Genomic DNA, 26475 nt, shown 5'->3' with positions numbered 1-26475 from the left:
TTTTAATAAAGTTGTGGCCAAAATCATGCCAAAAATCTTAAACAAAAAATTACGTGTCCGTTGTGAGTTATTTTGGGGGGTGGACTGGGGACCTCAACACGCAATGCTGCCTGGAATAACATCATGTATTTGCTTTTGACAGAGCAGATTATAGACGGCATTGCACCCTGCTGCTGCAAGCAAACATATGAATGACTTGTATTTTGTTTTCAGGAAGCTGAGTTTTTGTATTGCCCCTTAGAACATTTTGCTCACTGTGTCCCTTGAACAGTAATACATTGCAGAATCTTCAGGCTTCAGGCTAGTTAGTCGCAGGAACACCTGGTTTTTTGAGGTGTCTCTTGTGATGGTGATCCGGTTTTGGAGGCCACTGTTATAGTTAGTGCTTCCATCATTCCAGATAACTCCAGCCCACTGCAGTCCCTTTCCTAGTGGCTGACGAGTCCAGTGTACTTCATAGCTTGTTAAAGAAAACCCAGACACTGTACAGGTCAGTTGCAATGTCTCTCCTGGTCTTTTCACGCCACCTCCAGACTCAGTAAGGGTAATCTGTGAGGAAATGTCTGTATATGAAGAGACAAAATGAAACATGGAATGACATGGAATGACACAGCAAAGCAATGGAAGAGTGGGGAGAGGATTTGTCTCTTACATGCTGGGAATAACATTAGGAAAATCATCAAGGGTTGCAGTTCCATGTTCAATGGCATCATCTCCCAGGCCCTGAAGAAGAACTGAATCATATGAAGGACCTTGAATTCTGCATTGTCTGCAGAGGACTTCTTTTTAATGAAGGCCCCCCAGGATGTAATTTGCATGGGACCATCAGTGCTGTTATTATAAGCGGCAACCAGAGACAGACATGCAGCAGGTGTGGTTATCATGCCAAGAACAGCAGCCCCACATCTCCCTCCAATTTCAAAGGCCCGTTTATAGACAGAGAATATTGGGAGAGGCAAAGCAGCACCTTGCAGATTTCATGGAGCGCACAATATAGAAGCATTATGGAATGGCTTCCAGAATCATACTCATTTACCTTGATTCCATTTACAAAACCACATTCCAAAATCACAGACTGGTATAACATATCCACAAAGGAATCTGTCTTTTCCTACGTGATATGTGACTGGAAACTGAAAAATTGGCAAATTGGCATGGGCCACTTGGTTTTTGCCTACCTCTTATCAATAGTGATAACTTTGTAAGGTTTGGCGATTAGGCATTGGCTTATTGTGAATGGGGGAGGTGAGGTCGACCATTGCCTGCTCCTCCAGTTTCAAGGGTATTCCGTTAAAGGAAGCCGGGGCCTGGTTCCTTTCCGAAGTCCACTTGAAGGGTGAGCGCCGTGCCAGGCCTCTGGGAACACCAGGGGAGATGCAGGCAGGTTCCCCCGAAGCAATTTCCCTTTGGGTGGTTTACCCTTACAGATTTCCTGCAAAGGGGACAGGAATCAGATACAGTCTTGCCAATTCCTAAGCCAATACCGCTCTCATTCCTGTAATCAATAAAGTTGTGGCCAAATTTTTGCCCCAAAACCTTAAACAAAATATCCGTGTCTGTGTGAATTTATTTATCCTAATGGGGGGGGGCGGCTTGAGGGTCTCGCCATGCAATGCCCCCCTTATCTGATTAGGGACCTGATCCAGTTCATTGGAGATGTTGCAATCTGACCCGGAGAAATCTGCGACTGACCTAACGTGTCTATTTGCCCCATCCAAATTTGTGTGCTTGAGGTGGTGGTACAGTTCTACCTCTGGTTATGAACTTAATACGTCCCCAAGGTCTGTTCTTAACCTGAAACCGTTCTTAACTTGAGGTACCACTTAAGCTAATGGGTCCTCCCACTGCCAACGTGCTGCTTGCACGCAATTTCTGTTCTCATCCTGAGGTAAAGTTCTTAACCTGAGGTACTACTTCCGGGTTAGCGGAGTCTGCAACCCAAAGTGTTTGTAACCCGAGGTGTTTGTAAGCCAAGGTACCACTTTACAGAGTAACATGTAGTTTGGTTAAACAAAATAAAACAAAAGATTAGGACCTAGGGGTCATTCCTTTTCGCTCTTGACATAGTTTGAAAACCATTTAAAAAGTCGTGCTGACCAGTCTATGTTTGAAGTTCAACATTTGTAGAGAATTAATTCTGTTAAATAACTATTTGTGCCACATCATATTATGTTTTGTGGTTGAGGGGAAAGACAGGATGAAACATGGCCTTGCTTCCAGCTGCTACCCACAAACCCATGATTGACTTTTATCTTGCTTTCAGGAAGCAGAGTTTTTGTACTGCCTCTGAGAATGCTTTGCTCACTGTGTCCCTTGAACAGTAATACATGGCAGAGTCTTCAGGCTTCAGGCCAGTCAGTTGCATGAAAACCTGGTTTTTTGAGGTGTCTCTTGTGATGGTGATCCGGTTTTGGAGGGCACTGTTATAGTTAGTGCTTCCACCACTCCAGATAACTCCAGCCCACTCCAGTCCCTTTCCAAGTGGCTGACGGCTCCAGTGTACTCCATAGCTTGTTAAAGAAAATCCAGACACCGCACAGGTCAGTCGCAATGTGTCTCCTGGTCTTTTCACGCCACCTCCAGACTCAGTAAGGGTAATCTGTGAGGAAATGTCTGTATATGGAGAGACAAAATGAAACATGAAATGGAATGGAATGACACAGCAAAGCAATGGATTGTCTACAAGAGTGGGGAGAGGATTTTTCTCTTACATGCTGGGAAGAACATCAGGAAAATCATCAGGGGTTGCAGTTCCATGTTCAATGGCATCATCTCCCAGGACCTGAAGAAGACCTGAATTATATGAAGGCCCTTGAATTCTGCATCCTTTGCACAGGACTTCTTTTTAATGAAGGCCCCCCAGGACCTGATTTGCATGGGGCCATCAGTGCTGTTATTATAAGTGGCAAGCAGAGGCACACATGTAGGAGGTGTGGTTATCATGACAAGAACAGCAGCCCCATATCACCCTCCAATTTCAAAGGCCAATTTAAAGACAGAGAAGATTGGGAGAGGGGAAGCAGCACTTTGCAGATTTCATGGAGTACACAATATAAATGCAATATGGAAAGTCTTGCAGAATGATACTCATTTCCTTTGATTCCATTAACAAAACCATATTCCAAAATTAAAGACATATCATGAGCAAAGAAAACTGTTCTTTCACATGTGATATGTAACTGTAAACATTTGCTGGGTTGCATTTTGTCCTTTTGGTAGCTTTACTGTATGCAACACCTTGATTAGCTACATTAGTTGATTAATAATAATTAAAAAAAATGATTTCTTACAAAGCAAAGGAAACTAAAAGCAGCTATGATGAGGCTTTTGAAAATAAATACTAGCTCTCACCATTTGCATATCTCGAAAATCAGGAGAACATTTGTAACCAAAACTTAAGTTGCAGTGCCTGTGGAAATCATTCTTTAATCAGTAACTTTTGGTTACTGTGCATTTGACATATTTGCTCTGCAACAAATTCCATCTGTTTCAGTGGTTTAAATATGTAAAAGCATACATATTTTAAGACAAAGGTAGAATATATACACACACACAATACAATAAAAGAGATATAATTTATTTTTAAGTTTTCTTTAAAAATGCATATAAATGTGGGAATGAAATGGAAGCTTTCAGGAAAATATATAAAGAAACAAGTTTTTTTCAACGGTTGTATTTTTCATCCAGAAGAAATATCACCCCCATCTAAACGGGATATCCTAGACAGCTTCTTCCTGTGGCAGAATTAGATTTCTCTCTCGGTTTTCTCTACTGCCAACATCATGGAGTGTGAGCACCACCAACAGCAAATTTTTATCTGTGTGTACATATTAGGAGGCTGTTCAGATGAGTTTATCGCATAGTAATAGCCAGCTGAGAATATAATGTCTTTGTGCAACAGTCACATGTTTGGAGAGAAATGAATCCCAAAGGTATATTGATCAGTTGGCCAAGATTAGCTCTAGCTCTGATTACTTTCCACTGTTGACATAGTTTGAAAACACTTTGAAGAGTTGTGCTGACCATTCTGTGTTTGAAGTTCAACATTTGTAGAAAATTGTTTCTGTTTTCGAACAAACGGTGTGTGGCATCATATTGTGCTTTTGTGGTTAAGGGGAAACACAGGGTGAAATATGGCCTTGCTTCCAGCTGCAGCCCACAAACCAAAGATTGAATAATATCTTGCTTTCAGGAAACAGAGTTTTTGAAAACGTTTTGCTCACTGTGGTCCTTGAACAGGAATACATGGCAGAGTCTTCAGGTTTCAGGCTAGTCAGTTGCAGGAAGACCTGGTTTTTTGAGATGTCTCTAGTGATGGTGATCCGGTTTTGGAGGGCACTGCTATAGTAAGTGCTTCCACCACTCCAGATACCTCCAACCCAAAATAATAACTTTCCTGGAGGCTCACGGATCCAGTGTACTCCATCACTTGTTAAAGAAAACCCAGACACCATACAGGTAAGTCGCAATGTGTCTCCTGGTCTTTTCATGCCACCTCCAGACTCAGTAAGGGTAATCTGTGAGGAAATGTCTGTATATGGAGAGATAAAATGAAACATGAAATGGAATGGAATGACACAGCAAAGTTGTGTATTGTCTACAGGAGCGGGGAGAGGATTTTTCTCTTACATGCTGGGAAGAACATCAGGAAAATCATCAAGGATTGCATTTCCATGATAAATGGCATCATCTCCCAGGACCTGAAGAAGACCTGAGTTACATGAAGGACCTTGAATTCTGCATCCTCTGCAGAGGACTTCTTTTTAATGAAGGCCCCCCAGGACCTGATTTGCATGGGGCCATCAGTGCTGTTATTATAAGTGGCAAGCAGAGGCACACATGCAGGAGGTGTGGTTATCATGACAAGAACAGCAGCCCCACATCTCCCTCCAATTTCAAAGGCCCATTTAACAACAGAGAAGATTGGGAGAGGGAAAGCAGCACCTTGCAGATTGCAGGGAGAACACAAAAAACCAGGTGCTTCCACCAAAAGAACAGCAATCTTATTTCCCCACCCTATTTCTACCTAATAACAACAAAGCAGATACTGCTGCCAATAAAAGATGAGAGCAGCAGCAAATGAAATGTATCACTTTCAAAACTGCTGCTCCTCATCCACTCCATTGCCTTCCAAGATCAACAGTTCAGTCAGCAACGGAATGGGAAGGAAATCAGCTGTAACTTCTGGAGGCGAAAATATTCTACACCCATGCTGAAATTAATCCCTGCATGTTAGGCCCCTTTAAAGGCAGAGAGAAAGCATGTTGCAAGTTAGGAGCAATACGCAATACCACAACCATGTAGAAGGCAGTAGCATTCATCTGGGCATCCCATTTTAGTTCCTGAGAGTTCCTGAGAGTCTTTGGCACAGCAGCAGGGTGGTTGAATGCCTTTTCTTCTTAACATTCTCCAAAATCCATCCATAGATGTATTTAGGGGGGGAAGCATGCAGGCCTTGGTGCTGAGAGGCAGGTACATTCTGGACCCACAGCCAGCATATGCCCCAGAGTCAGATCTTGCTGTGTATTAATCTTTAGCTCCGCGGGAAATAAAGTTGTTCAGCAAAATGTCCAGGTACTAGTGTAGTGATGCCCACCTTATCTGATTAGGGACCTGATCCAGTGCATTGGAGATGTTGCTATCTGACCCAGAGAAATCTGTGGCTAACATGTCTATTTTCCCCATCCATCAGCAAATTTGTGTACTTGAGGTGGTGGTACAGAGTTGGAATGTACTTTGGTAAATCAAATCAAAACAAAAGATTAGGACATTTTCACTCTTGACATAGTTTGAAAACCCTTTGAAGAGTAGTGCTGACCAGTCTATGCTTGCAGAATGATACTCATTTCCTTTGATTCCATTAACAAAACCACATTCCAAAATTAAAGACTGGTATAACATATCCACAAAGGAAACTCTCTTTTCATATGTGATATGTGACTGTAAGCATTTATCGTGTTGCACATTTGTCCCATCGGTAGCGTTGCTGTATGCAACACTTTGATCAGCTGCATTAGTTGAATAATAAAAAAACAACAAAGGAAATTGAAATCAGCTATGATGAGACCTTCCTTTAAAAAGAAATACTAACCCTTACTATTTGCAGATCTAGAAAAGCAGGAGAACTTAAGCAGCAGTGCCTGAGGAAATCAATCTTTAATCAGCAACTTTAGGTTAATGTGCATTTCACAAATTTGCTATGCAATAATTCCATCTGCTTCCGCTGTTTAAATGTGTAATAATATACATTTAAATACATATTTTGAGTTTGAATACACAGAAACACAAACAAAAAGAAAATAAATATAATTTATTTTAAACTTTTTTTGTAAACATAATCATACAAATGTGGGAATGAAATGGAAGCATTCAGGAAAATATATAAAGAAATAAGGCTATTTTAAAGGTTGTCTTCTTCATGCATTAAAAATGTCAGCTCCATCTAAAAGGGATATCCTAGACAGTTTCTTTTTGTGGCAAAATTACATTTCTCTCTCTACTATCCCTTGCAGGTGGTATTAGGCCTTTGGACTGTATTGCCCATTGTCATGGAGCGTGAGCACCACCAACAGATTTTTTTCTCTGTGTTTACATCGTAGGAGGCTGCTCACATGACTTTATAGCACAGTAATATCCAGCTGAGAATGTACCGTAATGTTTTTGTGCAACTGTCGCATGTTTGGAGAGAAATTAATCCCAAAGGTATATTGAGCAGACAGCCAAGATTAGCTCTAGCTGTGATTCCTATTCACTCTTGACATAGTTTGAAAACACTTTGAAGAGTCGTGCTGACCAGTCTATGTTTGAAGTTCTATATCTTTAGAGAATTGATTCTATAATGGAACAATTGGTGTGTGGCATCACATTATGCTTTTTTGGTTGAGGAAAAACACAGGGTGAAATATGGCCTTGCTTCCAGCTGCTGCCCACAAACACATGATTGACTTATATATTGCTTTCAGGAAACAGAGTTCTTGTACTGCCTCCGAGAACATTTTGCTCACTGTGTGCCTTAAACAGTAATACATGGCAGAGTCTTCAGGCTTCAGGCTAGTCAATTGCAGGAACACCTGGTTTTTTGAGGTGTCTCTTGAGAAGGTGATCCTGTTTTGGAGGGCACGGTTATAGTTAGTGCCTCCATTACTCGAAATAACTCCAGCCCACTCCAGTCCCTTTCCTGAAGGCTGACGGCTCCAGTGTACTGCATAGCTTGTTACAGAAAATCCAGACACCGCACAGGTCAGTCGCAATGTGTCTCCTGGTCTTTTCACGCCACCTCCAGACTCAGTAATAGTGATCTGTGAGGAAATGTCTGTATTTGGAGAGACAAAATGAAACATGAAATGGAATGGAATGACACAGCAAAGCAATGGATTGTCTACAAGAGTGAGGAGAGTATTTTTCACTTACATGCTGGGAGGAACATAAGGAAAATCATCAAGGGTTGCAATTCCATGTTCAATGGCATCATCTCCTAGGACCTGAAAAAGACCTGACTTATATGAAGGACCTTGAATTCTGCATTGTCTGCAGAGGACCTCTTTTTAATGAAGGCCCCCAGGATGTAATTTGCATGGGGCCATCAGTGCTATTATTATAAGTGGCAAGCAGAGGCACACATCCTGTAGGTGGGGTTACCATGCGAAGAACAGCAGCCCCATATCTCCCTGCAATTACTACTACTACTACTACTGCTACTACTACTACTACAAATAATAATAATTGATTTATACCCCACCCATCTGGCTGAGTTTCCCCATCTACTCTGAGGGGCTCCCAATGTTGTTGTTGTTTATGTTGGGATGCTGCCAGGGAGACAAAAGCCATCATGGCCCCCAAGCCGCCTCCGGACGATCATCGATCTCCCGTAGATACAGTATCTGTCAATTAGCGACACGAAGCCTTGGAAATAACTTTCCACATTCCAGAGCTCGTGCACGCTCTATCAGCAGAGTTCGCACAACGAAAGATGCACTCAGGAGAGCATATTTACAAGTTTATTCAGTGTTGGTCAGAACAAAGAAAAAAACATGACTGCCTGCTTCGATGTCTCAGGCACAGAGAGAAAACGAAAGCACATACAAAACATAAACTTCCTGTGAACAGGAAATATGCAGACTCTGTGACTCACAAAGCCTGCTCCCTTTTAAGGTGGAACAGAAATATCCTAACAGTTTAGTCGTTTAGTTGTGTCTGACTCTTCGTGATCCCGTGGACCAGAGCACACCAGGCACTTCTGTCTTCCACTGCCTCCCGCTGTTTGGTCAAACTCATGCTGGTAGCTTCGAGAACACTGTCCAACCATCTCGTCCTCTGTCGTCCCCTTCTCCTTGTGCCCCCCATCTTTCCCAACATCAGGGTCTTTTCCAGGGAGTCTGCTCTTCTCATGAGGTGGCCTAAGTATTGGAGCCTCAGCTTCAGAATCTGTCCTTCCAGTGAGCACTCAGGGCTGATTTCCTTAAGAATGGATAGGTTTGTTCTTCTTGCAGTCCATGGGACTCTCAAGAGTCTCCTCCAGCACCATAATTCAAAAGCATCAATTCTTCGGCGATCAGCCTTCTTTATGGTCCAACTTTCACTTCCATACATCACTACTGGATTAGGGGCTCCCAATAGAGTGATTAAAAACAATACAGCATTAAATATTAAAAACTTCCCTAAACAGAGCTTTTTTCAGATGTCTTTTAAAGATTGGACAGCTGCTTATTTCCTTCATATCTGAAGGGAGGGTGTTCCACAGGGCAGGCGCCCCTACGGAGAATGCCCTCTGTCTGGTTCCCTGTAACCTCACTACTCGCAATGAGGAAACCGCCAGAAGGCCCTTGGCGCTGGATATCAGTATCCGGGCTGAACGATGGGGTAGGGACGCTCCTTCAGGTATACAGGACAAAGGCCCATTTAAGAACAGAGAAAATTGGGGGAGGGGAAACAGCACCTTGCAATTGCAGGGAGCAGGCAATATAGATGCAGTATGGAATGGCTTCCAGAATGATACTCATTTCCTTTGATTCCATTTACAAAACCACATTCCAAAATTAAAGACTGGTGTAACATACTCACAAAGGAAAATATCTTTTCACATGTGATAAGTGACAGTAAACATTTGCTGGGTTGCACCTTTGTCCTTTTAGTAAATTTACTGTATGCAACACCTTGATTAGCTGCATTCGTGAATAATAATAATAATAAAGATTTCTTACACAGCAAAGAAACTGAAAGCAGCTATGATGAGGGTTTTCAAAAGAAACACTAGCCCTCGCCATTTGCAGATCTCGAATACCAGGGGGAAATCAGTAGCAAAATCTTAAGTTGCAGTGCCTGTGGAAATAATTCTTTAATCAGCAACTTCTGGTGAATGTGCATTTCACATATTTGCTGCGCAAAAAATTCCATCTGTTTCAGAAGTTTAACAATGTAAAAGCATACATATTTTAAGACAAAGGTTGAATACACACACACACAACACAATAAAAAGAAATATGATTTATTTTTAAGTTTTCTTTTAAAAAATGCATATAAATGTGGGAATGCAATGGAAGCATTCAGGGAAATATATAAAGGAACAAGTTTTTTTCAACGGTTGTCTTTTTCATCCACAAGAAATATCACCTCCATCTAAAACGGATATCCTAGACAGCTTCCTTGGGCAGAATTAGATTTCTCTCTCGGTTTTCTCTACTGCCAGCATCATGGAGTGTCAGCACCACCAACAGCAAATTTTTATCTGTGTTTAACATATTAGGAGGCTGTTCAGACGGATTTATAGTACAATAATAGCCAGAAGAGAATGTAATGTCTATGTGCAACAGTCACATGTTTGGAGAGAAATGAATCCCAAAGGTATATTGAGCAGGTGGCTGAAGAGTCATGCTGACGAATGTATGTTTGAACTTCAACATTTGTAGAGAATTGATTCTGTTAAGGAACAATTGGTGTGGGGCATTATATTGTACTTTTGTGGTTGTGGGAAAACACAGGATGAAATATGGCCTTGCTCACAGCTTCTGCCCACAAACCCATGATTGACTTATATCTTGCTTTCAGGAAGCTGAGTTTTTGTACTGCCTCTGAGAACATTTTGCTCACAGTGTATATCGTGAACAGTAATACATGGCAGAGTCTTCAGGCTTCAGGCTAGTCAGTTGCAGGAACACCTGGTTTTTTGAGGTGTCTCTAGTGATGGTGATCCGGTTTTGGAGGGCACTGTTATAGTTAGTGCTTCCACCACTCCAAATAACTCCAGCCCACTCCAGTCCCTTTCCTGCTGACTGACGGGACCATGGAACTGCATCACTTGTTAAAGAAAAACCAGACACCGTACAGGTCAGTCGCAATGTCTCTCCTGGTCTTTTCACGCCACCTCCAGATTCAGTAAGGGTAATCTGTGAGGAAATGTCTGTATATGAGGAGACAAAACGAAACATGGAATGACATGGAATGACACAGCAAAGCAGTGGATTGTCTACAGGTGTGGGGAAAGGATTTCACACTTACATGCTGGGAAGAACATCAGGAAAATCATGAAGCGTTGCAGTTCCATGATCAATGGCATCATTTCCCAGGACCTGAAGAAGACCTGACTTATATGAAGGACCTTGAATTCTGCATTGTCTGCAGAGGACTTCTTTTTAATGAAGGTCCCCCAGGATGTAATTTGCATGGGGCCATCAGTGCTGTTATTGTAATTAGTAAGCAGTAGGTGTGGTTATCATGCCAAGAAAGGCAGACCCACATCTCCCTGCCATTTCAAAGGCCCATTTAAAGACAGTGAAGATTGGGAGAGGGGAAACAGCACCTTGCAGATTGCAGGGAGCTCACAATATAGACGAGGTATGGAATGGCTTGCAGAATGATACTCATTTTACCTTGATTCCACTTACAAAACCACATTCCAGAATCCACGACTGGTATAACATATCCACAAAGGAAACTGTCTTTTCACATGTGATATGTGACTGTAAACATTTGCTGGGTTGCACCTTTGTCCTTTTGGTAGCTTTACTATATGCAACATCTTGATTTGCTGCATTAGTTGAATTAAAAAAAAAATGATTGCTAACAAATCAAGGAAACTGAAAGCCGCTATTGAAGGGCCTTCTTCCCTTTCTACCTTTTGGGTTCCTGGAGCACTGAGTCACACAAAGACGCAAACGACCAGGCAGGGTACAACAGGTTTTATTTAAAATACATATGTATTGCAAAGGTGCAGCGCAATAAGCTCGCAATCTGCATGCATGGTCCTAGGTGCACCAGCCTTTTATACACTTGATCCAACAATACCAACTGATTTCTTGTAAAACACCTGATTTCTGGGAAATCGTAAGTTACTGTTTCCTTATATGGGCATATCCTGATTATACTCGAGCATGAATCGCCCCTTACCATAGCAACGGTGGTCTCTGACCTTCCTTTGGGTCTTCCTTATCTCTACCATGCATACTTGGCCTCTCCCTTTCTTAGAGAGGCCTCTGTGCCTCTCCCTCTGTTTGAGAGGCCTCCTGATCCCTGTTATCCTTGTGGACCTTCTCTTTCTCAAAAAGGCTGTTGGGGTGGGGTATCCTAATGGCCCTTCACTATGATGAGGCCTTTCAAAAGAAATACTAGCCCTCGCCATTTGCAGATCTAGAAAACCAGGAGAATTTTAGTAGCAGTGCCTAAGGAAATGTAAACATTTGCAGGGTTGCACCGTTGTCCTTTTGGTAGCTTTACTGTATGCAACACACTGATTAGCAGCATTTGTTGAATAATAATATTAAAAAATGATTTATTTATTTTTACAAAGCAAAGGAAACTGAAAGCAGCTATGACGAGGGTTTTCAAAAGAAATACTAGCCCTTGCCATTTGCAGATCTCGAAAACCAGGAGAACATTGGTAGCAAAAACTTAAGTTGCAGTGCCTGTGGAAATCATTCTTTAATCAGTAACTTTTGGTTACTTTGCATTTCACATATTTGTTGTGCAACAAATTCCAACTGTTTCAGTGGTTTAAATATGTAAAAGCATACATATTTTAAGACAAAGGTAGAATATATATACACACACAATACAATAAAAGAAATATAATTTATTTTTAAGTTTTCTTTAAAAAATGCATATAAATGTGGGGATGGAATGGAAGCATTCAGGAAAATATATAAAGAAACAAGTTTTTCTCAACGGTTGTCTTTTTCATCCACAAGAAATATCACCTCCATCTAAATGGGATATCCTAGACAGCTTCTTTCTGTGGCAGAATTAGATTTCTCTCTTGGTTTTCTCTACTGCCAGCATCATGCAGTGTGAGCACCACCAACAGCAAATTTTTATCTGTGTTTACATATTAGGAGGCTGTTCAGATGAGCTTATCACACAGTGATACCTAGCTGAGAATGTAATGTGTCACATGTTTGGAGAGAAATGAATCCCAAAGGTATATTGAGCAGGTGTTATTATAAGCGGAAAGCAGAGGGACACATGCAGGAGGTGTGATTATCATGCCAAGAACTGCAGCCCCACATCTACCTGCAATTTCAAAGGCCCATTTAAGAACAGAGAAGATTGGGAGAGGGGAAACGGCACCTTACAGATTGCAGGGAGCACACAATATAGAAGCAATATGGAATGGCCTGCAGAATGATACTCATTTCCCTTGATTCCATCTATAAAATCACAATCCAGAATTAAAGACATATCATCAGCAGAGGAAACTGTCTTTTCACATGTGATATGTGACTGCAAACATTTATTGGGTTGCTCATTTGTCCTGTCAGTAGCTTTTCTGTATGCAACATTTTGATCAGTTGCATTAGTTGCATAAAAAACCCCAACTGAAATCAGCTATGATGAGACCTTTAAAAAGAAATACTAGCACTCACCATTTGCAGATCTAGAAAACCAGGAGGACATAAGTAGCAGTTCCTAAGGAAATCAATCTTTAATCAGGAACTTTTGCTTAATGTGCTTTTCACAAATTTGCTATGCAATAATTCCATCTGCTTCCACGGTTTAAATGTGTAAAAACATACATTTCAATACATATTTTGAGACAAAGGTTGAATACACGCAAACACATACATAATAAAAGAAAAATAATTTATTTTAAACTTTTTTTATAAACAAAATCATATAAATGTGGGAATGAAATGGAAGCATTAAGTGAAATATATAAAGAAATAAGGTTATTTTAAGGGCTGTCTTGTTCATCCATTAAAAATGTCACCTCCATCTAAAAGGGATATCCTAGACAGTTTCTTTCTTTGGCAAAATTAGATTTCTCTCTCTATTTTCTCTTGCAGGTGGTATTGGGCCTTTGGACTCCATTGCCCATCGTCATGGAGCGTGAGCACCACCAACAGTAACCTTTTCTCTGTCCTTACATTGTAGAAGAAGAAGAAGAAGAGTTTGGATTTGATATCCCAACTTTCACTCCCTTTAAGGAGTCTCAAAGTGGCTAACATTCTCCTTTCCCTTCCTCCCCCACAACAAACACTCTGTGAGGTGAGTGGGGCTGAGAGACTTCAAAGAAGTGTGACTAGCCCAAGGACTACCGCTCTTAACCACTACACCACACTGGCTGTTCAGATGACTTTATAGCACTGTCATACCCAGCTGAGAATGTAATGTGTCTGTGCAACTGTCACATGTTTGGAGAGAAATGAATCCCAAAGGGATGTGGATCAGATGGCTAAGTTTAGCTCTACTAGTGATTCCTTTTCACTATTGACATATTTTGAAAATACTTTGGAGAGTTGTGCAGACCAATATATTTAAACTTCAACATTTGTAGAAAATTAATTCTGTTAAAGAACTATTTGTGCCACATCATATTATGTTTTGTGGTTGAGGGGAAAGACAGGATGAAACATGGCCTTGCTTCCAGCTGCTACCCACAAACCCATGATTGACTTTTATCTTGCTTTCAGGAAGCAGAGTTTTTGTACTGCCTCTGAGAATGCTTTGCTCACTGTGTCCCTTGAACAGTAATACATGGCAGAGTCTTCAGGCTTCAGGCTAGTCAGTTGCAGGAACACCTGGTTTTTTGAGGTGTCTCTTGAGATGGCGATCCGGTTTTGGAGGACACTGCTATAGTAAGTGCTTCCACCACTCCAGATACTTCCAACCCACAACAATCCCTTTCCTGGAGGCTGACGGATCCAGTGTACGTCATAGCTTGTTAAAGAAAAACCAGACACCGTACATGTCAGTCGCAATGTGTCTCCTGGTCTTTTCACGCCACCTCCAGACTCAGTAAGAGTGATCTGTGAGGAAATGTCTGTATATGGAGAAGAAAAATGAAACATGAAATGACATGGAATGACACAACATAGTGATGGATTGTCTACAGGAGTGGGGAGAGGATTTTTTTCTTACATGCTGGGAAGAACATTAGGAAAATCAGCAAGGGTTGCAGTTCCATGATCAATGGCATCATCTCACAGGACCTGAAGAAGACCTGAGCTCTGCATCCTCTGCACAGGGCTTCTTTTTAATGAAGCCACCCAGGATGTAATTTGCATGGTGTCATCAGTGCTGTTATTATAAGCAGCGAGTACAGGCACACATGTTGTTGGTGCATTTATCATGCTAAGAACAGCAGCCCCACATCTACCTGCAATTTCAAAGGCCCATTTAAAGACAGAGAAGATTGGGAGAGGGGAAACAGCACCTTGCAGATTGCAGGGAGGACACAGTATAGACACAGTATGGAATGGCTTCCGGAATGATACTCATTTCCCTTGATTCCATTTACAAAACCACATTCCAAAATTAAAGACTGGTAACATATCAGCAAAGGAAGCTATATTTTCATATGTGATATGTGACTGTAAACATTTATCAGGTTGCACATTTGTCCGATCAGTAGCTTTACTGTATTCAACACTTTGATCAGCTGAATTAGCTGAATACTAAAAAAGCAAAAAAACTGAAAGCACCTATGATGAGGCCTTTCAAAAGAAATACTAGCCCTCGCCATTTGCAGATCTAGAAAACCAGGAGAACTTAAGTAGCAGTGCCTGAGGAAATCAATCTTTAATCAGCAACTTTTGGTTAATGTGCATTTTACAAATTTGTTATGCAATAATTCCATCTGCTTCAGTGGTTTAAATGTGTAAAAACATACATATAAATACATATTTTGAGACAAAGGTTGAATACACACACACATAATAAAAGAAATATTGTTTCTTTTAAACTTTTTAATTGATGAAATCAAATAAATGAGGGAATGAAATGGAAGCATTCAGGAAAATGTATAAAGAAATAAGGTTATTTTAAAGGTTGTCTTCTTTATCCATTAAAAATGTCACCTCCATCTAAAAGGGATAATCCTAGACAGATTCTTTCTATGGCAAAATTAGATTTCTCTCTCTCTTTTCTCTTGCAGGTGGTATTAGGCCTTTGGACTGTATTGCCCATCGTCACGGAACGTGAGCACCACCTACAGCAAATTTTCTCTATGCTTCCATTGTAGGAGGCTGTTCAGATGAGTTTATTGCACATTAATACCCATATGCGAATGTAATGTGTTTGTACAACTGTCACATGTTTGGAGAGAAATGAATCCCAAAGGTATATTGATCAGATGACCAAGATTAGCTCTAGCTGTTATTACTTTTCACTCTTGATGTAGTTTGAAAACACTTTGAAGAGTTATGCCGACCAATATTGTTTGAAGTTCAACATTTGTAGAGAATTAATTCTGTTAAAGAACTATTTGTGTGGTATCATATTATGCTTTTGTGGTTGAGGGAAAACACAGGGTGAAATATGGCCTTGCTTCCAGCTGCTGCCCACAAACCCATGATTGACTTTTATCTTGCTTTCAGGAAGAAGAGTTTTTGTACTGCCTCTGAGAAGATTTTGCTCACAGTGTATATCGTGAACAGTAATACATTGCAGAGTCTTCAGGCTTCAGGCTAGTCAGTTGTAGGAACACCTGGCTTTTTGAGATGTCTCTAGTGATGGTGATCCGGTTTTGGAGGGCACTGCTATAGTAAGTGCTTCCACCACTCCAGATACCTCCAACCCACAACAATCCCTTTCCTGGAGGCTGACGGATCCACTGTACTCCATAGCTTGTTAAAGAAAAACCAGACACCGTACAGGTCAGTCGCAATGTCTCTCCTGGTCTTTTCATGCCTCCTCCAGACTCAGTAACCGTAATCTGTGAGGAAATGTCTGCATATGGAGAAGAAAAATGAAACATGAACTGACATGGAATGACACAGCAAAGCAATGGATTTTCTACAAGAGTGGAGTGAGGATTTTTCTCTTACATGTTGGGAAGAACATAAGGAAAATCATCAAGGGTAGCAGTTCCATGTTCAATGGCATCATCTCCCAGGACCTGATGAAGACCTGAATTATATGAAGGACTTTGAATTCTGCATCCTCTGCAGAGGACTTCTTTTTAATGAAGGTCCCCAAGGACCTGATTTGCATGGGGCCATCAGTGCTGTTATTATAAGTGGCAAGCAGATGCACACATGCAGGAGGTGTGGTTATCATGACAAGAACAGCAGCCCCACATCTTCCTTGCAATTTCACAGGCCGCTTTAAAGACAGAAAAGATTGGGAGAGGGGAAGCAGCACTTTGCAGATTTCATGGAGTACACAATATAAATGCAATATGGAAAGTCTTGCAGAATGATACTCATTTCCTTTGATTCCATTAACAAAACCACACTCCAAAATTAAAGACATATCATCAGCAAAGAAAACTTTTCTTTCACATGTGATATGTAACTGTAAACATTTGCTTGGTTGCACCTTTGTCCTTTTGGTAGCTATACTGTATGCAACACCTTGATTAGCTACATTAGTTGATTAATAATAATAATAAATGATTTCTTACAAAGCAAAGGAAACTAAAAGCAGCTTTGATGAGGCTTTTCAAAAGAAATACTAGCCCTCACCATTTGCATATCTCAAAAATCTGGAGAACATTGGTAACAAAAACTTAAGTTGCAGTGCCTGTGGAAATCATTCTTTAATCAGTAACTTTTGGTTAATGTGCATTTCACATATTTGCTGTGCAACAAATTCCATCTTTTTCAGTGGTTTAAATATGTAAAAGCATACATATTTTAAGAAAAAGGTTGAATACACACACACACACACACACACACAAGCCAATAAAAGAAAGATAATTTATTATTAAGTTTTCTTTTAAAAATGCATATAAATGTGGGAATGAAACGGAAGCTTTCAGGAAAATATATAAAGAAACAAGTTTTTTTCAATGGTCATATTTTTCATCCACAAGAAATATCACCCCCATCTAAAAGGGATATCCTAAACAGCTTCTTCCTGTAGCAGATTTAAATTTCTTTCTTGGTAAACTCTACTGCCAACATCATGGAGTGTGAGCACCACCAACAGGAAATTTTTATCTGTGTTTACATATTAGGAGGCTGTTCAGATGAGTTTATAGCACAGTAATAGCCAGCTGAGAATGTAATGTCTTTGTGCAACAGTCACATGTTTAGAGAGAAATGAATCCCAAAGGTGTATTGAGCAGGTGGCTGAAGAGTCATGCTGACCAGTCTATGTTTGAAGTTCAACATTTGTAGAGAATTGATTCTGTTAAGGAACAATTGGTGTGGGGCATCATATTGTGCTTTTGTGGTTGGGGGGAAACACAGGATGAAATATGGCCTTGCTTCCGGCTGCTGCCCACAAACCCATGATTAACTTACATCTTGTTTTCAGGAAGCAAAGGTTTTTTACTGCCTCTGAGAAAGTTTTGCTCACTGTGTATCGTGAACAGTAATACATGGCAGAGGCTTCAGGCTAGTCAGCTGCACAAACACTTGGTTTTTTGAGATGTCTCTTGAGATGGTGCTCCGGTTTTGGAGGGCAGTGATATAGTTAGTGCTTCCATTACCCCAGAGAACTCCAGCCCACTGCATTCCCTTTCCTGGAGGCCAACGGATCCAGTGTACTCCAATGTTTGTTAAAGAAAACCCAGACACTGTACAGGTCTGTCACAATGTCTTTCCTGGTCTTTTCATGCCGCCTCCAGACTCAGTAAGGGTAATCTTTCAAGAAATGTCTGTATATGGAAAGAGAGAAAAAGTAGCACGGAATGACATGGAATGACACAACAAAGCAATAGATTGCCTACAGGAGCAGGGAGAGGATTTTTCTCTTACATGCTGAGAAGAACATCAGGAAAATCATCAATGGTTTCAGTTCCATGTTGAATGGCATCATCTCCCAAGACCTGAAGAAGACCTGAATTATATCAAGGGTGTATATCAAAGGGAAGGGGAAAACAGCACCTTGCAGATTGCAGGGAGCACACAATATAGACACAGTATGGAATGGCTTGCAGAATGATACTCATTTCTCTTGATTGCATTTAGAAAACCATCTTCCAAAGTCAAAGACTGGTATAACATATCCGCAAAGGAAACTGTATTTTCACATGTGATATGTGACTGTAAACATTTTCTGGGTTGCACCTTTGTCTTTTGGTAGCTTTACTGTATGCAACATATTGATCAGGTGCATAAGTTGAATAATAATAAGAAAATGATTTCTTACGAAGCAAAGAAACTGAAAGCAGCTATGATGAGGGGTTTCAAAAGAAACACTAGCCCTTGCCATTTGCAGATTTGAAAACCTGGCGAACTTAAATAGCACAGCCTGAAGAAATCAATATTTAATTAGCAACTTTTGGTTAATGTGCATTTCACAAATTTGAATTCAATCTGCTTCAGCAGTTTAAATGTGTAAAAACATACATTTAAATACATATTTTGAGACAAAGGTTGAATACACACACACATAATAAAAGAAATACAATTTCTTTTTAAAAAATTTATAAACAAAATCAAATAAATGTGGGAATGAAATAGAAGCATTCAGGAAAATATATAAAGAAATAAGGTTTTTTTTAAATTTTGATTTCTTCATCCATTAAAAATGTCACCTCCATCTAAAAGGGATATCCTAGACAGTTAATTATCTACAAATGTTGAAGTTCAAACATATTGGTCAGCACAACTCTTGAAAGTGTTTTCAAACTATGTCAAGAGTGAAAAGGAATCACAGCTAGAGCTAATCTTGGCCATCTGATCAATATACCTTTGGGAATCATTTCTCTCCAGACATGTGACAGTTGCACTGACACATTACTTTCTCGGCTGGGTTTTGTGGGAATGTTCAGGGATGCAGGAGAGGATATATTGTCTAATTATATCCTTATCCAACTTGTGTTAACAAGTTCCCAGTTTCAGCAGAGTAAAACATTCCCCTTTATTTTAAGTTTGCGGCAGCGTTTGCTGAGGCTTGCTTAAGCCTCTATAATAATCACTCTGGTAATTTCCCCTTTATTCCCTCTTAAAATAGAAGACATGACACAGTCCTTTACAAAAGTATAAAAAGAGTTTACTTATATTCTGTTCACAATCAGATCCCAGAAGGCAGACTTAGGCTTAGTGAAGTAATATACATTTGGAGTCTATCTCTTAAGAAGACAGTCCCTTTGTCCTCTCTTGGCTGGGAGCCAAGAGGGCATCTTTCACTCAGTAGATGGAAGAGAGGCAAGAGAGGCAAGAGCTGGAAGAGAGAGATTGCTGCCCCTGCCCTATGCTTTTATCATTACCTGCACAGGTGAGGCCACACCCACCTCTAGTCACAGGTGGAGGAAGTCTGTCCTAGCCCAGAGGGAAACAGGAAGTTTACCTGCTGGCTGGACAAACATCCCTCCCCATGTGTAAACATGTACACTCTAGGAATGTTGTAATTGACTGCTCTTGTGTTTCACATCCCACAGGTTTTCCTGTGCTATAGAGTCATGTGAGCAGCCTCCTACGATGTAAGCACAGAGCAAAAAAATGCTGTTGGTGATGCTCATGCTTCATGATGTTGGGCAGTGGAGTCCAAAGGCCTAATACCACCTGCAAGAGAAAATAGAGAGAAATCTAATTTTGCCACAGAAAGAAATTCTGTTAAAGAACTATTTGTGTGACACCATATTGTGCTTTTGAGGTTGAGGGAAAACACAGGGTGAAATATGGCCTTGCTTCCAGCTGCTGCCCACAAACCCATGATTGACTTACATCTTGCTTTCAGGAAGCAGAGTTTTTGTACTGCCTCTGAGAAGATTTTGCTCACAGTGTGTATCGTGAACAGTAATACATTGCAGAGTCTTCAGGCTTCAGGCTAGTCAGTTGTAGGAACACCTGGTCTTTTGAGGTGTCTCTTCTGATGGTGATCCGGTTTTGGAGGGCACTGTTATAGTTTGTGCTTCCATCACTCCAGATAACTCCAGCCCAGTCCAGTCCCTTTCCGAGTGGCTGTCGGATCCAGTGTACTCTATTACTTGTTAAAGAAAACCCAGACACCGTACAGGTCAGTTGCAATGTTTCTCCTGGTCTCTTTATACCACCGCCAGACTCAATAAGAGCGATCTGTGAAGAAATGTCTACATTCATGGGGAAAAGAATATAAAAGAAGGGAAAGAGTCATGAGAAAAGCAGAGCAAAACCATTGGCTCTTCTACAGAATTAGAATTGGGGATATAACTTACATGCTGGAAAGAGCATTAAGAAAACCATCAAGAATTTCAGTTCCATGATGGATGATAAGCACTATGAAGACCTGAAGTGGAGCTGAATTATATCAAGGACCTTGAATTCTGATTCCTTTACATGTGGCTTCTATTTAACGAAGGACCTGCAACTAAGTCATTTGCGTGATGTCATCACTGTTACAAATATAAGTACAGGCATGCAACTGAGACCACTTGAAGTATGAGTGGTGCTTCCACCAAAAGAACAGCAATCTTATTTCCCCACCCTATTTCTACCTAATAACAACACAGCAGATGCTGCTGCCAATAAAAGATGAGAGCAGCAGCAAATGAAATGTATCACTTTCAAAACTGCAGCTCCTCATTCACTCCATTGTCTTCCAAGACCAACAGTTCAGTCAGCAGAGGAATGGGAAGGAAATCAGCTGTAAACTTTTGGAGGCAAAAATATTCTAGACCCATGCTGAAAACTCTCTACAAGTTCATAGGCTGCTTTAAAGGCAGAGCAAAAGCATGTTGCAAGTTAGGAGGAATATGCAATACCACAACTATGTAGAAGGCAGTAGTATTCATCTGGGCACCCCATTTTACCTCCTGAGAATTCCACTGGGAATGATTTCCACCCTGTCTTTGGCACAGCAGCAGGGTGGTTGAATGCCTTTTCTTCTTAACATTCTCCAAAATCCATCCATAGATGTAATTAGGGGGAGAAGCATGCAGGCCTTGGTGCTGAGAGGCAGGTACATCCTGGACCCACAGCCAGCATATGCCCCAGAGTCAGATCTTGCTGTGTATTAATCTTTAGCTCTGTGGGAAATAAAGTTGTTCAGCAAAATGTCCAGGTACTAGTGTAGTGATGCCCCCCTTATCTGATTAGGGACCTGATCCAGTGCATTGGAGATGTTGCTATCTGACCCAGAGAAATCTGTGGCTGACCTAACATGTCTATTTTCCCCATCCATCAGCAAATTTGTGTACTTGAGGTGGTGGTACAGAGTTGGAATGTACTTTGGTAAATCAAATCAAAACAAAAGATTAGGACATTTTCACTCTTAACATAGTTTGAAAACCCTTTGAAGAGTAGTGCTGACCAGTCTATGCTTGCAGAATGATACTCATTTCCTTTGATTCCATTAACAAAACCACATTCCAAAATTAAAGACTGGTATAACATATCCACAAAGGAAACTCTCTTTTCATATGTGATATGTGACTGTAAGCATTTATCGTGTTGCACATTTGTCCTATTGGTAGCGTTGCTGTATGCAACACTTTGATCAGCTGCATTAGTTGAATAATAAAAAAACAACAAAGGAAATTGAAATCAGCTATGATGAGACCTTCCTTTAAAAAGAAATACTAACCCTTACTATTTGCAGATCTAGAAAAGCAGGAGAACTTAAGTAGCAGTGCCCGAGGAAATCAACCTTTAATCAGCAACTTTCGGTTAATGTGCATTTCACAAATTTGCTATGCAATAATTCCATCTGCTTCCGCTGTTTAAATGTTTAATAATATACATTTAAATACATATTTTGAGTTTGAATACACAGAAACACAAACAAAAAGAAAATAAATATAATTTATTTTAAACTTTTTTGTAAACATAATCATATAAATGTGGGAATGAAATGGAAGCATTCAGGAAAATATATAAAGAAATAAGGCTATTTTAAAGGTTGTCTTCTTCATGCATTAAAAATGTCAGCTCCATCTAAAAGGGATATCCTAGACAGTTTCTTTTTGTGGCAAAATTACATTTCTCTCTCTACTTTCCCTTGCAGGTGGTATTAGGCCTTTGGACTGTATTGCCCATTGTCATGGAGCGTGAGCACCACCAACAGATTTTTTTTTCTCTGTGTTTACATCGTAGGAGGCTGCTCACATGACTTTATAGCACAGTAATATCCAGCTGAGAATGTAATGTTTTTGTGCAACTGTCACATGTTTGGAGAGAAATTAATCCCAAAGGTATATTGAGCAGACAGCCAAGATTAGCTCTAGCTGTGATTCCTATTCACTCTTGACATAGTTTGAAAACACTTTGAAGAGTCGTGCTGACCAGTCTATGTTTGAAGTTCTACATCTTTAGAGAATTGATTCTGTAATGGAACAATTGGTGTGTGTCATCACATTATGCTTTTTTGGTTGAGGAAAAACACAGGGTGAAATATGACCTTGCTTCCAGCTGCTGCCCACAAACACATGATTGACTTATATATTGCTTTCAGGAAACAGAGTTCTTGTACTGCCTCTGAGAACATTTTGCTCACTGTGTGACTTGAACAGTAATACATGGCAGAGTCTTCAGGCTTCAGGCTAGTCAATTGTAGGAACACCTGATTTTTTGAGGTGTCTCTTGAGATGGTGATCCTGTTTTGGAGGGCACGGTTATAGTTAGTGCCTCCATTACTCGAAATAACTCCAGCCCACTCCAGTCCCTTTCCTGAAGGCTGACGGCTCCAGTGTACTGCATAGCTTGTTACAGAAAATCCAGACACCGCACAGGTCAGTCGCAATGTGTTTCCTGGTCTTTTCACGCCACCTCCAGACTCAGTAATAGTGATCTATGAGGAAATGTCTGTATTTGGAGAGACAAAATGAAACATGAAATGGAATGGAATGACACAGCAAAGCAATGGATTGTCTACAAGAGTGAGGAGAGTATTTTTCACTTACATGCTGGGAAGAACATAAGGAAAATCATCAAGGGTTGCAATTGCATGTTCAATGGCATCATTTCCCAGGCCCTGAAGAAGAACTGAATCATATGAAGGACCTTGAATTCTGCATTGTCTGCAGAGGACCTCTTTTTAATGAAGGCCCCCAGGATGTAATTTGCATGGGGCCATCAGTGCTGTTATTATAAGTGGCAAGCAGAGGCACACATGCTGTAGGTGGGGTTACCATGTGAAGAACAGCAGCCCCATATCTCCCTGCAATTACTACTACTACTACTGCTACTACTACTACTACTACAAATAATAATAATTGATTTATACCCCACCCATCTGGCTGAGTTTCCCCATCTACTCTGAGGGGCTCCCAATGTTGTTGTTGTTTATGTTGGGATACTGCCAGGGAGACAAAAGCCATCATGGCCCCCAAGCCGCCTCTGGACGATCATCGATCTCCCGTAGATACAGTATCTGTCAATTAGCGACACGAAGCCACGGAAATAACTTTCCACATTCCAGAGCTCATGCACGCTCTATCAGCAGGATTTACGCACAAGCAACCCCAATTCCCATTACAGGTGGTATTAGGCCTTTGGACTGTATTGCCCATCGTCATGGAACGTGAGCAACACCAACAGCATTTTTTCTCTATGTTTCCATTGTGGGAGGCTGTTCAGATGAGTTTATTGCACATTAATACCCAGCTGAGAATGTAATGATTTTGTGCAACTGTCACATGTTTGGAGAGAAATGAATCCCAAAGGTATATTGATCAGATGACCAAGATTAGCTCTAGCTGTTATTACTTTTCACTCTTGACGTAGTTTGAAAACACTTTGAAGAGTTATGCCGACCAATATTGTTTGAAGTTCAACATTTGTAGAGAATTAATTCTGTTAAAGAACTATTTGTGTGGTATCATATTATGCTTTTGTGGTTGAGGGAAAACACAGGGTGAAATATGGCCTTGATTCCAGCTGCTGCCCACAAACCCATGATTGACTTTTATCTTGCTTTCAGGAAGAAGAGTTTTTGTACTGCCTCTGAGAAGATTTTGCTCACAGTGTATATCGTGAACAGTAATACATTGCAGAGTCTTCAGGCTTCAGGCTAGTCAGTTGTAGGGACACCTGGCTTTTTGAGATGTCTCTTGTGATGGTGATCTGGTTCTGGAGGGCACTGCTATAGTAAGTGCTTCCACCACTCCAGATACCTCCAACCCACAACAATCCCTTTCCTGGAGGCTGACGGATCCATTGTACTGCATAGCTTGTTAAAGAAAAACCAGACACCGTACAGGTCAGTCGCAATGTCTCTCCTGGTCTTTTCATGCCTCCTCCAGACTCAGTAACCGTAATCTGTGAGGAAATGTCTGCATATGGAGAAGAAAAATGAAACATGAACTGACATGGAATGACACAGCAAAGCAATGGATTTTCTACAAGAGTGGAGTGAGGATTTTTCTCTTACATGTTGGGAAGAACATAAGGAAAATCATCAAGGGTAGCAGTTCCATGTTCAATGGCATCATCTCCCAGGACCTGAAGAAGACCTGAATTATATGAAGGACTTTGAATTCTGCATCCTCTGCAGAGGACTTCTTTTTAATGAAGGTCCCCAAGGACCTGATTTGCATGGGGCCATCAGTGCTGTTATTATAAGTGGCAAGCAGATGCACACATGCAGGAGGTGTGGTTATCATGACAAGAACAGCAGCCCCACATCTCCCTCCAATTTCAAAGGCCAATTTAAAGACAGAGAAGATTGGGAGAGGAAAAGCAGCACCTTGCAGATTTCGTGGAGCGCACAATATAGAAGCAATATGGAATGTCTGACATAATCATGCTCATTTCATTTGATTCCATTTACAAAATCACATTCCAAAATTATAGACTGGCATAACATATCAGCAAAGGAAACTGTCTTCTCAGCTTCTTCCTGTGGCAAAATTATATTTCTCTTTCTATTTTCTCTTTTGCCCAACATCATGGAGCATGAGCACCACCAACAGCATTTTTTTTCTCTGCGCTTACATTGTAAGGGGCTGCTCAGATGAGTTTATAGTACAGTAATACCCAGCTCAGAATGTAATGTGTTTGTGCAACTGTCACATGTTTGGAGAGATGTGGATCCCAAAGGTATATTGAGCAGACGGCCAATATTAGCTGCAGCCAAGAATCTCTCTGCTTCTTTGATTGATTGTGACTTGATTATTTATTTCTATACAATATAATATATTTAAAATCTCTCTAAGCAACAACTTGCAAGTTTAACAAAATATTTCAAAAGTACAGAATTACATATAAAAAAGCTACATTAATGGAAAGTTACTAAAATATAAATAAACACCATTTCATTTTCTTTCTGACGTGTGCTACCTCTCAGCCTCTGCGTTCTCACCCATGATCCAAACTCTCAGGTCACCCATAAAAGTCTCACAAGAAGATACTTTCTTCTTCTTCTTCTTCTTCTTCTTCTTCTTCTTCTTCTTCTTCTTCTTCTTCTTCTTCCTTCTTCTTTTTAATGTTAAATTCAGTTCCTCACATTTCTGTAGCATTTCTGGTTTTTCTTTTGTTTAAAAAGTCTAATGTAACTTCAGCAGCATTTTGATGCAAATTCAACAGTATTTTCCTGTGACTTTGCCCTAATAGATTCACGTTTCTATGCAGTTTTGACCAATATATCATTTCCCCCCCAAAAAGTGTCCCTTAACAGAATGCCATTTTAAGGCTCCTCCCACCCACTAATTTATGAATTTTTATGCACACTTCACCCTCACATATGCATTTCAGTTCACACTGATTGGAGAACCACATTGCAAAATTCAGAGAAATGCGAATTTTGAAGTATGACTGTTTTGCTTCATATATTAGTTTGAGTAGTGTGTTTGCACAATAGAGTACCATTAAAATCAAACCTGGCAGCACCTTTCTAGTGTGGATTTGGGTGCATAATTTGGGTTTATTGCCACAGAATGTGTGCTGCTGTTCAGAGAGACCACTGCTACCTGTTTACAGTGCAAAAGGCCCAGGCTTTATCAAAGAATACCATCCACAGGAGTTTACATGCCATATACAAAGAAACTTGTTTTGTTTGTGCTTAGTTCCAAGAGTCTGCAAGCTTCTGTTTCTGACTGAAACCGAGAGAAACCTCTCCCCTGTTGGTTTCACTGCAGGTTTTTGTAAATGTTCCAATTCACTTTCCGTTTGCCTTTTCTGTGCAGTAATCGATGCCTTGGTCCTCAATTTTCAGGCTTCCCATATGCAGATAAACCAT

The 26475-nt window shown here is 40.5% G+C and overlaps 1 protein-coding gene across 1 annotated transcript; it reads right to left on the bottom strand.

Moving 5' to 3' along the window:
* Nucleotides 1-237: 237 nt before the first annotated feature.
* Nucleotides 238-11438, bottom strand: LOC128399126 (immunoglobulin gamma-1 heavy chain-like). Its single transcript, XM_053360385.1, has 5 exons — nucleotides 11383-11438; nucleotides 10495-10673; nucleotides 2306-2613; nucleotides 653-734; nucleotides 238-563 (listed from the first exon to the last, which is right to left on the bottom strand). Exons 1-5 carry the CDS (start codon nucleotides 11436-11438, stop codon nucleotides 238-240), a joined length of 951 nt encoding a protein of 316 aa, XP_053216360.1.
* Between the last annotated feature and the right edge of the window lie 15037 nt (nucleotides 11439-26475).

This window comes from Podarcis raffonei, chromosome 13, assembly GCF_027172205.1.
Source record: "Podarcis raffonei isolate rPodRaf1 chromosome 13, rPodRaf1.pri, whole genome shotgun sequence".
NCBI lineage: Eukaryota > Metazoa > Chordata > Lepidosauria > Squamata > Lacertidae > Podarcis > Podarcis raffonei.
Note: the sequence above shows the minus strand (reverse complement) of the source record. Positions and strands in the feature narration are given on the sequence as shown.

Coding starts and splice junctions, on each gene's coding strand:
- LOC128399126 (XM_053360385.1), bottom strand. CDS start 11,438: ATGCATGGTAGAGATAAGGAAGACCCAAAGGAAGGTCAGAGACCACCG. Junction 10,674..11,382: donor CAGAGACCACCGTTGCTATG/GTAAGGGGCGAT, acceptor TTACAATAACAG/CACTGATGGCCCCATGCAAA. Junction 2,614..10,494: donor CCTGATGTTCTTCCCAGCAT/GTAAGTGTGAAA, acceptor CTCCATATACAG/ACATTTCCTCACAGATTACC.